Source organism: Aethalodelphis obliquidens, unplaced genomic scaffold (genome assembly GCF_003676395.1).
Source record: "Aethalodelphis obliquidens isolate GAN/ISIS:26980383/991018 unplaced genomic scaffold, ASM367639v1 scaffold4, whole genome shotgun sequence".
NCBI lineage: Eukaryota > Metazoa > Chordata > Mammalia > Artiodactyla > Delphinidae > Aethalodelphis > Aethalodelphis obliquidens.
In genome coordinates this window covers 53,102,358-53,115,843 of record NW_020837948.1, presented here as the reverse complement: position 1 = coordinate 53,115,843, position 13,486 = coordinate 53,102,358, and the positions used below count along the sequence as shown (strand labels likewise).

General features: G+C 37.5%; 1 protein-coding gene across 1 annotated transcript in view; it reads right to left on the bottom strand.

Moving 5' to 3' along the window:
- Positions 1-2,131: 2,131 nt before the first annotated feature.
- The window catches only part of ACOT12 (acyl-CoA thioesterase 12), a 28,536-nt gene continuing 17,181 nt past the window's right edge, over positions 2,132-13,486 (bottom strand). Inside the window, exons 10-13 of the mRNA XM_027101255.1 lie at positions 5,917-6,050; positions 4,047-4,175; positions 2,547-2,673; positions 2,132-2,281 (exon numbers count right to left, since the gene is read on the bottom strand). Of these exons, the coding sequence (XP_026957056.1) occupies positions 2,132-2,281; positions 2,547-2,673; positions 4,047-4,175; positions 5,917-6,050 (540 nt within the window). The remainder of the gene's footprint in view (positions 2,282-2,546; positions 2,674-4,046; positions 4,176-5,916; positions 6,051-13,486) is intronic.

The window sequence follows — 13,486 nt, the reverse complement described above, 5'->3', positions numbered from 1 at the left end:
CCCCTGCACCTAGAGCCCGTGCTCCACAACAAGAGAAGCCACTGCAATGAGAAGCCTGCGCACCACAACGAAGAGTAGCCCCTGCTGTCTGCAACTAGAGAAAAGCCTGCATGCAGCAACGAAGACCCAACACAGCCAAAAATAAATAAATTTATAAAAAAAGAAAAAAAAAAAAAGGAAATGTAAACCTAAGGGCTGTTGTTGAATTTTGCAATAGGAATGCCCTAGTCGTGTCATGGTTTGAGGCACAGATTTTAAACTTTTTGAGGTGCCCTATGTAGAGCCTGAATGCATTGCTATCTTTTCCAGTGTCATGCCCTTTTAAAGTCTCTTTAGTCCAGTAGTCTGAAAGTGAGCACTTCAAATTAGGCCTTGATGACCACGTGACTGATAATATTGAAGTGGGGCTAGTGTGGCTGATGTTCAAATTTTATTTAAGTTTGATTAATGTAAATGGTCACATATGGCTAGTGCCTACCATATTGGACAGTGCTTGACTATGCCTGTGTTACAAGTTAGAGTGGGCAACATCTTTATATCTAAAAGTGATCCAGCCAAAGTTACTCTATTCCTTCAACCTCACAATGTTTCTGTTACTGTTCAGGAGAAAGATTCAAAAAAAATAAATAAATTCAGAGGTGTAGGAGAGGCAGCAGTTAGAAGTGTTTCAGTTGTAGGAGAGGGCTGAAATTTTAGCATACAAAACTCTAGTGTACTGTAACCCTCTTTATTGCTCCTTTTTTTCACCTTTTTAAAATCTAAAAATATTCTCAAAAATCTTTCTACTTTTGGAATGTAATGTACAAGCATGTTTTAATTGACATATCCATTCTTCTTATTGTATATAAATGTTAATTCATAAAATTGGGACACAGTCCAAAGTTCATATAAATAACCTGCTGGCACAGATTAATAAAAATAATTACAGCCAAATTTGGACAGAAGTAAAGATTTGACAAACTAAAGCAGGATGTAACTAATCTCTTAAGTGCTTTAAACTCTTAACGGAGAAGTCCTTTAACTTTTAGAAATTGTCCTGTAGAGGAGGCTAACTTGACGTATGCTGGTTTGTCTTATGAGTTAAGACAAATCACAGACAGAGTAAAATAATAAATGTTAAAGCCTAGGGGGACTTCCTTGGTGGTGCCGTGGTTAAGAATCCACCTGCCAATGCAGGGGACACGGGTTTGATCCCTGGTCCGGGAAGATCCCACGTGCCGCGGAGCAGCTAAGCCCATGCACCACAACTACTGAGCCCACGTACAACTACTGAAGCCCATGCACCCTGGATCCCGTGCTCCACAACAAGTGAAGCCACCACGGTGAGATACCTGTGTACCGCAATGAAGAGTAGCGCCTGCTCGCCGCAACTAGAGAAATCCCATGCACAGCAACAAAGACCCAACACAGACAAAAACAAAATAAATTTTTTTAAAAAGTCTAGGGAATAAAGTTCTAATGTAATGATTATTAAAGTAGAGCTTTCTTAATGCTTTCTCTACAATATCACATTTTGCAGGTACTTTGTGAGTGTAGATAGAGCAATAGATACTAAATTGGTCAGCTAACTTGATATATGTTAAATGACACTAGGAAAGTAGTTCCTATTACTAAAATTGATTGGATTCCATTATGTTTTAATGTCTTCCTAATTTAAAGCTCTAAAACATAATACATCTTGTCAGATGCTCTTGACATACAGATACCTGCTGTACATGGAACAACCCCATACTATTAATCAACTAGCCAACTTATCATTTCTGATTTTATAAAATTTTGTAAACTTTCAAACAGAACATGTAGCCTAAAAACGTTTTGATTATTTTAACCTAACTTCCACCATTTTACAGAACACACAATATTGCATGTGGGAATTTTCCATTGCCTGTGCCCCTGGAAGGGAGCAAAGCCACAGGTGATCTAAAACAGAGTTTTAAAGCTCTTTTAATGTTAACCCAAATCACTGGTATTGGACTTGGGATGCATTTTGTTTTTTAACCTCTTCATAACTGCATTTTGCTTAGACTGATATTAAATTATTTGTGGCCCAGAAGCTTGTCAAGTGTCAGAGCTAAGGGTGCTTGAAATTGAAAGTGGAAAATAAAATGACAGATAATTTAAAGTTTATCATTTAAAATATGCTTATCAACCCATCATCAGTAGTGTTCTCTATGAATTGTATACAGGAGGCTGCTGTCTCTTCAATGGATTTTGACCAGCCACCAAGATTTCCAGCAAAGTAAGGAAGGATGCTAGCAGAAATCTGGTTAAAGTAAGATACCTGTTTCAAAAAACAAAGCAAAACAAAACAATATTTTAATTTCTTACTGACTTGGAGCTTTTTCAAGCAGGGATCTCAATCTTGTTGGTGTAGGGGAGGCTATGACCCTAATCTTTTGGGAATGGATCTGAAAGGATGACCTTAGGATTCCCTGGTGGGTGTGGGTGGACACATTGCAGAATTAGAGTTAATTAGTAAATCCAGGTAAAAGGTTCCTCTGTATCTGTAGGAACAAATTAATCTGCAGATGTTTCATCAAACTTACGGTACATGAACTGCTGTCAATAGCACGGATGAGAAATCCAGCACTTATGATTTCACTTCTGCTGTACTGTGGAGAAGGTGGGACTGATGGCAGAATAACTGACCTCACTGCCACCGTGTAAGTGTGACTGAAAGATAAAAGGACATTTTCAAAGTTCTTGAGAGAAACAAAGAATAGTTGTTAGAAAATAAATTCCTACAGTTAATGCAACTTCTTTATATAGTAGAAGTAAAACTATAGACACCCAGATCTTTTAGATGAGTGGTATACATAGGAAAAATTCTCTGTGGATACATTCAAGTATAGCAAATAATAAGGGCCATAGGTGTTTTCTGCCTAAGAATTACATATACTTTGTATAACTCCGCAAAGCTGCAGTCAACCTCCAAACTGGTTTTTTTTTTTTTTTTTTGGTGCCCTAATGGGTTGTAATTTCAGTCTCTTCTTTTTTTAATGAAAAATAATACCATTGTTTTAAAGAACCTTCAAACAATAGAGAACCCTATACATTAGAAAATAGAAGTCATCCTTCAGTCCACCATAAGCACAATACATGCTTATCCTAGAGATGACCACGTTATATTGTGATCCTCCAGATCTTTTTATAAATATATAACATTTATGTAAGCAAATGGATGTATGTAGATTTTTACATAAATATAATCATTTTACAAATATTGGTCTATAATTTGATTTTTCACCTAATGGTAAAACTTTGGAGGTGTTTCTGTATCAATGCCTCTGTGACTACTTCATCCTTTTTAATGCTGGTATAGTGCTCTGTAGTGTGGTTCTACCATAATTAATAAGATGGAGCTTCAGTCTATTTCTAATATCTTTTGCCATAGTAAATGATACTACACTGAACATCCATGTGCATTAATCCCACACGAGAGGGATTATTTCTATAGGCCAGCTTTGACATCAGAAATAATGCTGGCTAGTTCCAGGGGTAGACCATAACTGCCCTGGCAGCTTCCACTTCTTGTCCCTTTGAACACCTGCTCTTGGGCCCCGACCCTTCCCCTTAGAACCTAGACACTATTCTCTGAGAAGCCCAATGCCCATGGAGAAGCCATGAACAGACACTCTAATTGACAGCCAGCCATTTTGGGTGTCTAGCACAGTTGAGTCTTTGTAAATTCTGAACCAAAACCAATTCCTGGTATTTTATTTGGCTTTCACTGCATTTTTACAATAACGGAATATTTTGAAGGTTTGCTAAATATCCGTTTTACATCTGCATAGAGCAAAAGGAAAGGGAACTGCTTTACGAGTCTCACAGATGCTTTGCACATGGCTGGCACTTAATAGATAATTGTTTCTTTCTGGTTCTTTGTTTTTTAATGATAACTAAAGCCTCATCTAGAAAAAATTCACATGAACATCATTCAAGACCAGAAATGCTTATTCCATTGACTTCCTTGTTTTCATATCAACTTTTTCTTTCTACTCTATATTATAAGACATTGCTATAACACTTGAATTACATATACTCACCCATCTTTGAGAGGCCTTCTTCGTGAAACAAGTACTACCAAGTCTTTGGGTTTGTCATCATTCACCACAGGACAAGTGATATAATATATCTGATCATCTTCACTTACCCAGTCTATGACTTCACAGGACCTATGTAAATAGAACAGTGACAGAAAGTCTGCATTTTACTACCTGGTAGAATAAGGCATTCGTTTTGTTTGTTTGCGTAACTTCATTATTGGTGTCCATATTCACCCTTCTGCTCACATAACCATCCCCCCAAAGCCAGCATCATTTCTTAAAGTCTGTTTTTAGAGTTGTTTGGCCAGAAGGAATAATTCTGCATGTGATGAAAAGAATGCTGGCCATCTGACTCTAAGGTCACTGCCCTCAACACTGAAGAGAAAGGCACTTTTCTTTTTTCCACAAAATTATTTTTCTCTAGGATCAAGTAATAATATTTTGAAGACTAGTGAATTATATAGACAATCCAACGACTCTGAGGTAAAGGAATATGGTATATTGGGAAAGAGAACTAAGCTTGGAATCAAGCAACTTGCCTTTGAGTCTCAAATTGCTTAGTAGCTATGTTATGTTAGGCAAGTCACTTTTTTTTCATCTATAAAATGTAGATAATAGTACCTATGGGGTTATTGTGAGGATCAAGTGAAAACACCTGGCACAGTACCTGAATCATGATAGATGCACCAAAATAGTAAGTGGAATTAGAATTCATTCATTGAAGTTCAGTTAGGCTAGAATGTCAGGTGATATAGAAAATAATGGGAGATACATTTGAAAAAAGCAGCAAGTTTAGGCATTATTCTTGCTAAAATCTTTGTACTTATAGAGTTATCTACAAAGATCTACGCAAGAAAATCGTCAAGTGTTTCCTCTTCTCTCCGAATGTTTATTATTGTAACATTAACCAGGATGTATCATTCTGGCCTCTATGCAAATGTAACACATGAGCCCAGAGATGTTTCACTTTAATGGTGTTAAATTGTCTATTACATGCTGTTAATCACAGTGAGATTTGGACATTTAAAAGATGAAACTCTACTTCATCCAAATTAGGAAGTAAATGGTAATGCTGAATATAATAGGTATAATCTTACTAATCCTTTCCTTCAAGCAAGGTGTCCATGAGGCCTGAGCCCTGCAGCCCAGGAGCTTGGACTCCTTGAAGAAGGGGGTGTTACCCTGACAGTGCAGTTGACAAGATGCCCAGCTCTGCATTCCAGGAAAGGAGGGAGAGTGGAGAAGATTGGATTAGGGATGTGGGAGACAACGAGTAACAGAAGAGATGTAGGCTGACAGGAGTGGGCCCTGATCAGACATGGAGAGCAGGAAGGAATGTACTCATAGAGCTGCTTCTCCCAGCTTCTCACCAGGGAGTGCTGCTTCACAGAAAAAGAGGGGACTATCAAATAAAGATCAAGAGTGGGAAGTTGGAGGGACTATTTGATAATCACTTCCTCAAGAGCAATGAGACTGTGTATTAAAGTACAAGAGTGTAGAATTCAGAGCCTGACAGACCTGGGTTCCAATTCAGGTTCCATTGCTTTACTGCCTGTGTAATGTTGGCAAGTCTTGGGATCTCTCTCTTGTTAAATAGGAATAATATCAACTTTGAAGAGTTATTGATAGGAGTACAATAGATGTGGGTAAAGCATGTCAACTCAATATAGATGAAAAATAGATGATTATAATAATTTTTGTGTCTCTCAGTAGCACCTGATGCAGTTTTCCATGCAGAGCAAACTTTAGCAAATACTGTTTAATAAAACAATAGGTCATACATTGGGCAATGGAGATACACTGCAATGTAGAGGTTATCTTTTACATGATGTCAGGGTTGAATAAGAAAATATTTAAAATTTATTCTTACATGTAATGGGGGTCCCACAAAGGTCGCTTGGTAAAGTCAGACAAGAGATGATAAGCCAAGTGTGCTGGTCTTTCCACATGCTTTTCAACACAAACAGATAAAATATTGTGCTCTTCCAGAGTATATATTTTTATCTAAAAGAAAATAACAAGAAAAAAATTACAAAGAAAATTAGGTGTTTTTACATTAAAACCACAGCATATGTACGTAGTCATAGGCGGATTGCACTAGCTAAGGCATCTTGGCACCTGGGTAATAATGAAGCCAAATGATGGCAAGTTCACTTTAAATACTTGGATGTCTAGAGCTCAGACCAGGATCCTATGCCCCTGTGTCATCTAAATAATATGTGACTTGAGGGTGGTTTATTATTGTGCAATAGTTTTTCTCATGAAAAATTAAGAACATAAGCCTTTCTTTCTTTATCCCTTTGTGGTATTTCCCTGCCTCTATCCAGGAACAGCAGAAATTATAACCAGACTGCTGGGCAAGTCAGTGCTTCATGTCCCCCTAAGACCTTGGAGCCAAGGCTGCAGCCTAACGTACTTTCTCAGGATGTCAGGCATGCCTTCACGTGGGCTGAGGGAGCCCAGGGAGTAAGTCAACACCTCTAGAGCCAACTCAGCCTCTCAACAGGGCCGCTGAAGCGTTTCTTCAGCACAAAGAATTCTTTCATTTGTGAATCACAAGAGCTCATCTTTCAAGGCGGCCAATTCCTGGGTTTCTAGTGCCTATTATTCCTTAGATAAGAGGAGGCTTGTCGTGGGGATCCATTTGATGTATACTTAAACATTCATGTATCCCTTGTTACTCTGAACTTTCCTTCTACTCTGCTTTGGCCAGTAATCAGAGATACATGTTCAGCTAAGAGCATATTTCTATCCTGCCCATTTTCTCCATCTCTTTCAGGGTGCTTTGAAGACAGTGTTGAAATTTGCCATCTTATAATCATTCCCATGGCAACAAGCTGTGAGAAGACAAACAAACATAGGGTTAAGACTTCACTGCAGGAATCAAGCAGATGGAAAAATCAGGCTGTGAGGGAGAAAACCTTTATTTAAACATAAATATCTTTAGGAAGAGAATGAAGAAATGAGAAACTGACTAAAAGCAGCTTAGAAAGGTGAGAAGTGACTATTTGCTTATGCTTTTACCTCTCTAATTGACCTCAGTGCGAAGCCTGTCTTTAAATTGAGCCTGCAAAGGGGGACATGATGTAGGCTGTGGGCACTTATCAAAGAGAAAGAAAACCATGAATGCAGCTGTAGTTGGTGGCTGAGACTCACCCCAGCATAGACATGCCTACCTTTGCCCCCATACAGCAGAAGTCAAAGCAGGTTCATTGGTGTAAATCCAGAGGGAGGTCACCTTATCAAAGCCTGGTGTCCATGTGGCTCTTAGCCAGCCTGTTGGGGCTCTGCAGTCTCAGAGGAGGCAAGGGCAGGGGGCCAGAGTGAATCCCATCACCTCAGTCAGATTCTGGCCATGGGGCAACCATGGTTAACCTTGGTGGAACCAGGGTGGAGTAGGATATAACACTGGACTGAGCATTTTTTAAAGGTTGAATTGTGTGTCCCCCGCCCCTCAATTCATATATTAAAAGTCCTAACCCCCAGTAGCTCAGAATGTGACCTTATTTGGAAATAGGGTCATTGCAGGTGTAATAAGTTAAGATGAGGTTATACTGCAGTAGAATGGGCCCCTAACCCAATATGACTGGTGTCCTTATAAAAAGGGGCAATGTGGACACATAAACATACATGCACACACACTGGGAGAATCCCATATGAAGGTGAAGGCAGAGGTCAGGTGGTGCATCTACAATCCAAGGAATGCCAAAGATTGCCAGCAAAGCACCGGAAGTTAGGGGAAAGACCTGGAATAGATTCTCGCTCACTCCCTCAGAAGGAACCAACACTGCCAAGACCTTGATCTCAGACTTCCAGCTTCCAAAACTGCAAGGCACCCAGTTTGTGGAACTCTTAGGGCAGCCCTAGGAAACTATCACAGCACTCTTCCAGGTTGCAAATACATGCTGCTGCTTCCTATCCTGGAACCAAAACAAACTTCACGCTAAGTAGCCATCATTAAATTCTGCCCTTATAAAACTCACTTGACTTATCCAGTGCCAAGTGCAGTATTGGATGAGTGGATGATATTTTGATCCTTTCCCCAAAGTTAAAAGTAGCAGACAATCAGAGTTAATGACATTGATGCAGACACAGCAGACAAGGAAAGGCAGCAGTTGTTGTTTGTTCTCTTTAAACTGTACTATTTTAGGAAAGCCAACTTTGGCTTAGTGTAAAAATTCTCCAAGACCAACTCTCCAAGAAAACGAGTTCCCTTTCATGCTTGGAAGAAGACAGGTTAAATTCCATTTATCATCTCAAATGTTTTATCATTTGGTGCCTGGAGAATTTTAGTCACGAAATGAAGCTTATAGTAGGCCCAAAATCTGCTGGAGCTTGTTAACATTTTACTAATGATATATTTTTTCATTCTAATAAGATTCTGTTTAATGGGTTTGGATCTTATATAAATAGCACAAGAGGAAATAACTCAAAGTTTTAGAATTTTATACTATCTGTTGACAAATATGTTATTGATACTATATTGTGGAAAGGAGGACAAAACTCGTTTTTACAGAGTCATGGGGACAGGGGTAGAGTCCTTGGAGGTAGGTTACCCCCTGGGCTAAGGGGAGGAGACATGATCAGGTGGAGCTCTGGGACCAGCCCCAGCTTCAATGAGAATAGCTCTTCTTTGGTCTGTTCCCTGTGGGTTTTGTCCTGTGTGAAGGTTTTCACATGATCCTTGCCATTCTGGCTTCCAGTACACTCTCAGCTACTCCCTAAATAAAAAGCTACTCCTGTCAGGTCAATCTCTTACCCATGCCAGTTCCAACCAGGAAGGTTTGGCTCAAAGCTACTCACTGCCTAGAAAGCACCCTTTACCCCTCCAGCAATTTACCCTTACACTATCTTCAAGGAGGAAAGAATCAACTCCTCTCCAAAGTTGTCTCTAAACAACTGTCTTCCCTGACTTTGAATTGCTAAGAGCTGACCTTTGCGGTTTAAATACTACAATGTCTCACTTGTTTATAAACTACCTTAAAATTATCCTTCAGCTATGATATGTATATATGTGATGCTTTCAAGATAGACTATAAGCTCCTTTAAGATGGGTGTTCATCTTTTGCTCCTTGTATTACTGGTATTATTAATTCCAACACTATACATTGAAAATGAAATATGGGTTAAAATAGTAAGTACTGCCCAATTTCGTTACAAATACTAGAAATTTTAGAATTTTGCCATCTATCAAAATTTATATCAAAATGAGTATAGATTTTTATAACCCAAAATAAGTATAATTCTTAACAGGCTGTTTTGTTGTAAGAATTTATTCAGCTAAAAGGTGACAGAAAAAAATGTGAGCTGTATTTTTAAATTAAAAGCATATAATGGTGAAGGTGGTTAAAAAAACCACATAAAAGCTTTAAAAAGTGGGAGAGAAAAGGGGGATAACTCAGAAAGAAAAAATTAGATTTTTATTATAAATACAATCTAAAAAAAAAGGAGGGCTTCAAATTCAACAGAGATAACATAAGAATGTTTAATTATACAGTGTTCTCTAATAAGTATCTGTACAAAACTTAAGAATTAATTATTGATGGCTCTCCTTAGACACTAGCAAATATACGTTTATTTGTTTAGATTGGTTTCTGGCACAAAACTCTTTAAGAATTGAAATTTTAATGACTTCACTAAATATGTTCTCGTCCTTCATTCCAGACGTGAGTTTGTCCTTTGCTATGCTGCTCATGAATGCTCGGATGCCAGCAATGATGCAAGAAACAGATTTCATATTAGTAAAAGAAAACAGTCTTGAAGCAGCTTTTATGAGGGTTAAAGAGAAGCAATTAACTTAGTTATGTTAAACCTGTATTTCTGCATCACTGAACCAAACACACAGATGGAAACCTAACTGGATCCAAAGAAGGTAAGGAAGACCCTGAAAGGATTCAGAATTGAGCACCAAGACATAATAAAAGCAAACAACCAAAGCCAAAACACGCAGAGGAGGTCAAAGTCAGAGCTGAAAACAATAAATGAAGTAACTGAATTTGCTTTGATTTCAGGGTAAGTGACCATATAACTTATTATCCAAAGTGGAACACTTAGGCACTGTTAATAATTATGAGGGGAAAACCAGGACTGTCCCAGGAAAACCAGAACATATGGTAATCATATTTTAGAGGCTACTGTTTCATTGATGATGAAAAACAGTACACACTGAAATGTGAGCATAGACAAAATGTCAGCATTATTGAGCATCTCCTGAATGCCAGGCAGTGCTGTGTTCTGGGACTATAGTCATGAACAAAATGGTCCTTAAAGAGCTTATAATCTGTTTAGTGTGGACATCAGCCTCAAAGGCTCTCCTGATATACCTTTGAAATTAGATAAAATTAAAATCCAAATGATATACATTAATTTAAATTTGATGACATGCAAAACATTGTAAAAGGTGCTGAGAAGAAAGATGTCAAGACAAGGCTTCTTTCTTAAGATGTTTATAATCTAGGGAAAAAGACCATATGTAAAAAGTTAAATTACTATGAAAGACAAATACTAACTCAACATAGCTGTGGGAGAAATGTCATGAGATAATGCATAATTAATTGACAAGTTAATCATAAAGAAGTAATTGTTAAAGGAATTCCTAGAGGGATAAGTTCCTTCAGTCAGGAGTGATTGGCTTTATGGAAAAGCATTTGTCCTGGGTCATGAAGACCAGGTAGGACTGGGGTAGATAGGAGAAGGAGAGAGAGGTGGAACATGAGAACTAAGCTCAGAGGTAGGAATGTGTAGGGCGATTTGAAGGACCCTAGATCAGCCAGTGTGGAGGAGTAGAGACAGGGCTGGAAAGATACTTGACTCTTAAAAAAATTTCCCTCAAAGATTTTTTTACCTTTTAAAAAATTGAAATACAGTTTATTTACAATATTATATTAGTTTCAGGTGTATAACATAGTGATTTAATATTTTTATAGCTTATACTCCTATATATATGAATATATATGTGACTATATATGAATCTATATAGATGTACATATCTATATTTATACATTAGATATATACCCAGTAGTAGAATTGCTGGATCATATGGTTGTTCTATTTTTAGTTTTTTGGGGTACCTCCATACTGTTTTCCAAGTGGCTGTACTAGTCTACATTCCCACAAACAGTGTACTAGGGTTCCCTTTTCTCCACTTCTTCACCAATATTTGTTATTTGTGGTCTTTTTGTTGATAGCCATTCTGACAGGTATAAGGTGATACCTCATTGTGGTTTTAATTTGTATTTCTCTGATGATTAGGACTGTTGAGCATCTTTTCATGTGCCTGTTAGCCATCTGTATGTCTTTGGAAAAATATCTATTCAGGTCTTCTGCCCATTTTTTAATCAGATTGTTTATTTTTTTTGATATTGAGTTGTATGAGCTGTTTATATGTATGAGCTGTTTATATGTATGAGTTGTATGAGCTGTTTATATGGCCCCTTATTGGTCATGTCATTTGCAAATATTTTCTTCCATTCAGCAGGTGTTGATGGTTTCCCTTGCCGCGCAAAAGCTTTTAGCTTCAAAGCTAAATGCTCTGGGGGCTTTTCCTCCCGATGCCAGACCCCCAGACTGGGGAGCCTGACATGGGGCTCAGAACTCTCGCTCCTGTGGCAGAACCTCTGTGATATAATTATTTTCCAGTTTGTGGGTCGCCTACCTGGTGAGCATGGAATTTGATTGTATTGCAAATGCACCCCTACTACCGTCTCATTGTGGCTACTTTGTCTTTGGATGTAGAATATCTTTTTTGGTAAGTTCCAGTCTTTTTTGTCGATGGTTGTCGATGGTTGTTCAAAAGCCGCCAGGCTTTTGTTGATGGTTGTTATTTTGGTGTTTTCATGAGAGGAGGTGAGCTCAAGTCCTTCTACTTCACTATCTTGTCTTCCTCCCCTTTATCGTTATATAATGCCCTTCTTTGTCTTTTGTTATAGACTTTGTTTTAAAGTCTATTTTGTCTAATATGATTATTGCTACCCCTGCCTTCTTGCTGTTTCTGTTTGTATAAAATCTTTTTCCATTCCCTCATTTTTGGTCTGTGTGTGTGTTTAGCTCTGAAGTCAGTCTCTTGTAGGCAGCATATAGAAGGGTCTTGTTTTTTATCCAGTCAACCACCCTCTGTCTTTTGATTGGAGCATTTAGCCCATTGACGTTTAAAGTAATTATTGATATTATTGCCATCTTATTACTTGTTTTCCAGTTTTTTTGGTAGTTCTTCTTGTTTATTTCTTTTTGTTTGTTTGTTTCTGCCCTTGTGGTTTGATTATTTTCTTTAGTAGTGTGCTTGAGTTCCTTTCTTTTTGTTTTTTTGCATCTATTTAAGTTTCTGATTTGGGGTTACCATGGTGTTCATATATGTTGTCATGTAACTATATGCTTGTTTCAAACTGACAGTCCTTTAAGTTCAAACACATTCTAAAAGGTCTACATTTTTTTCTCTCCTCCCTCACATTTTATGATTTTGATGTTTATCCCTTAACTGTTTATTGTAGTTATATTTTATTTTATTTATAGTTTTTGTCTTTTAATATTTATACTAACTTATTTAAATGGTTGATCCACAGCCTTTACTAGTGGGGTTTTTCCTTTCCTATGACTTCTTACTTCTTGTTGTAGCCTTTTCTTTTCCACTTAGGGAAGACTTTAACATTTATTTTAGGGTTGGTTTAGTACTGATGAACTCCTTTATTTTTTGCTTGTCTGAGAAGTTCTTTATCATTCCTTCAACTCTAGATGATAATCTTGCTGGGTAGAGTATCCTAGGTTGTAGGTTTTTCCCTTTCAGCACTTTAAATATATTATGCCACTCCCTTCTTTCTTGTAAAGTTTCTGCAGAAAAATCAGCTGATAGCCTATTGGGGAGTGGGTGTCTTGTCCTTGTATGTGTCTCTGTTTTTTCTCTTGCTGTCTTTAGAATTCTCTCTTTTTCTTTAACTTTTGCCATTTTAATTATGGTATGTCTTGATGTGGGTCTCTCTGTGCTTCCTGTACTTGAATATCTGTTTCCTCTTTCAGGTTCAGGAAGTTTTCAATCATAACTTTTCCAAATACATTTTTGACCACTTTCTCTCTTCTCCTTCTGGGACCCCTATAATATGAATGTTAGTATGCTTGATGTTGTCCCAGAGGTCCCTTAAACAAACTAGTTTTATTTTTTTTAATTTATTTTTCTTTTTGCTGTTCTGATTGGGTGATTTCCATTATTCTATCTTCCATGTTACTTATGTGTTCTTTATTACCTAGTCTGCTTTTAAATCCTTCTAGTGTGTTTTTCATTTCCATTATTGTATTTTTCAGCTCTGACTGGTTCTTTTTTTTTTAATTGGAGTATAGTTGATTAACAATGTTGTGTTAGTTTCAGGTATACAGTAAAGTGTTTCAGTTATATATATACATATGTCCGTTCCTTTTCAGATTCTTTTCCCATATAGGTTATTTCAGAATAC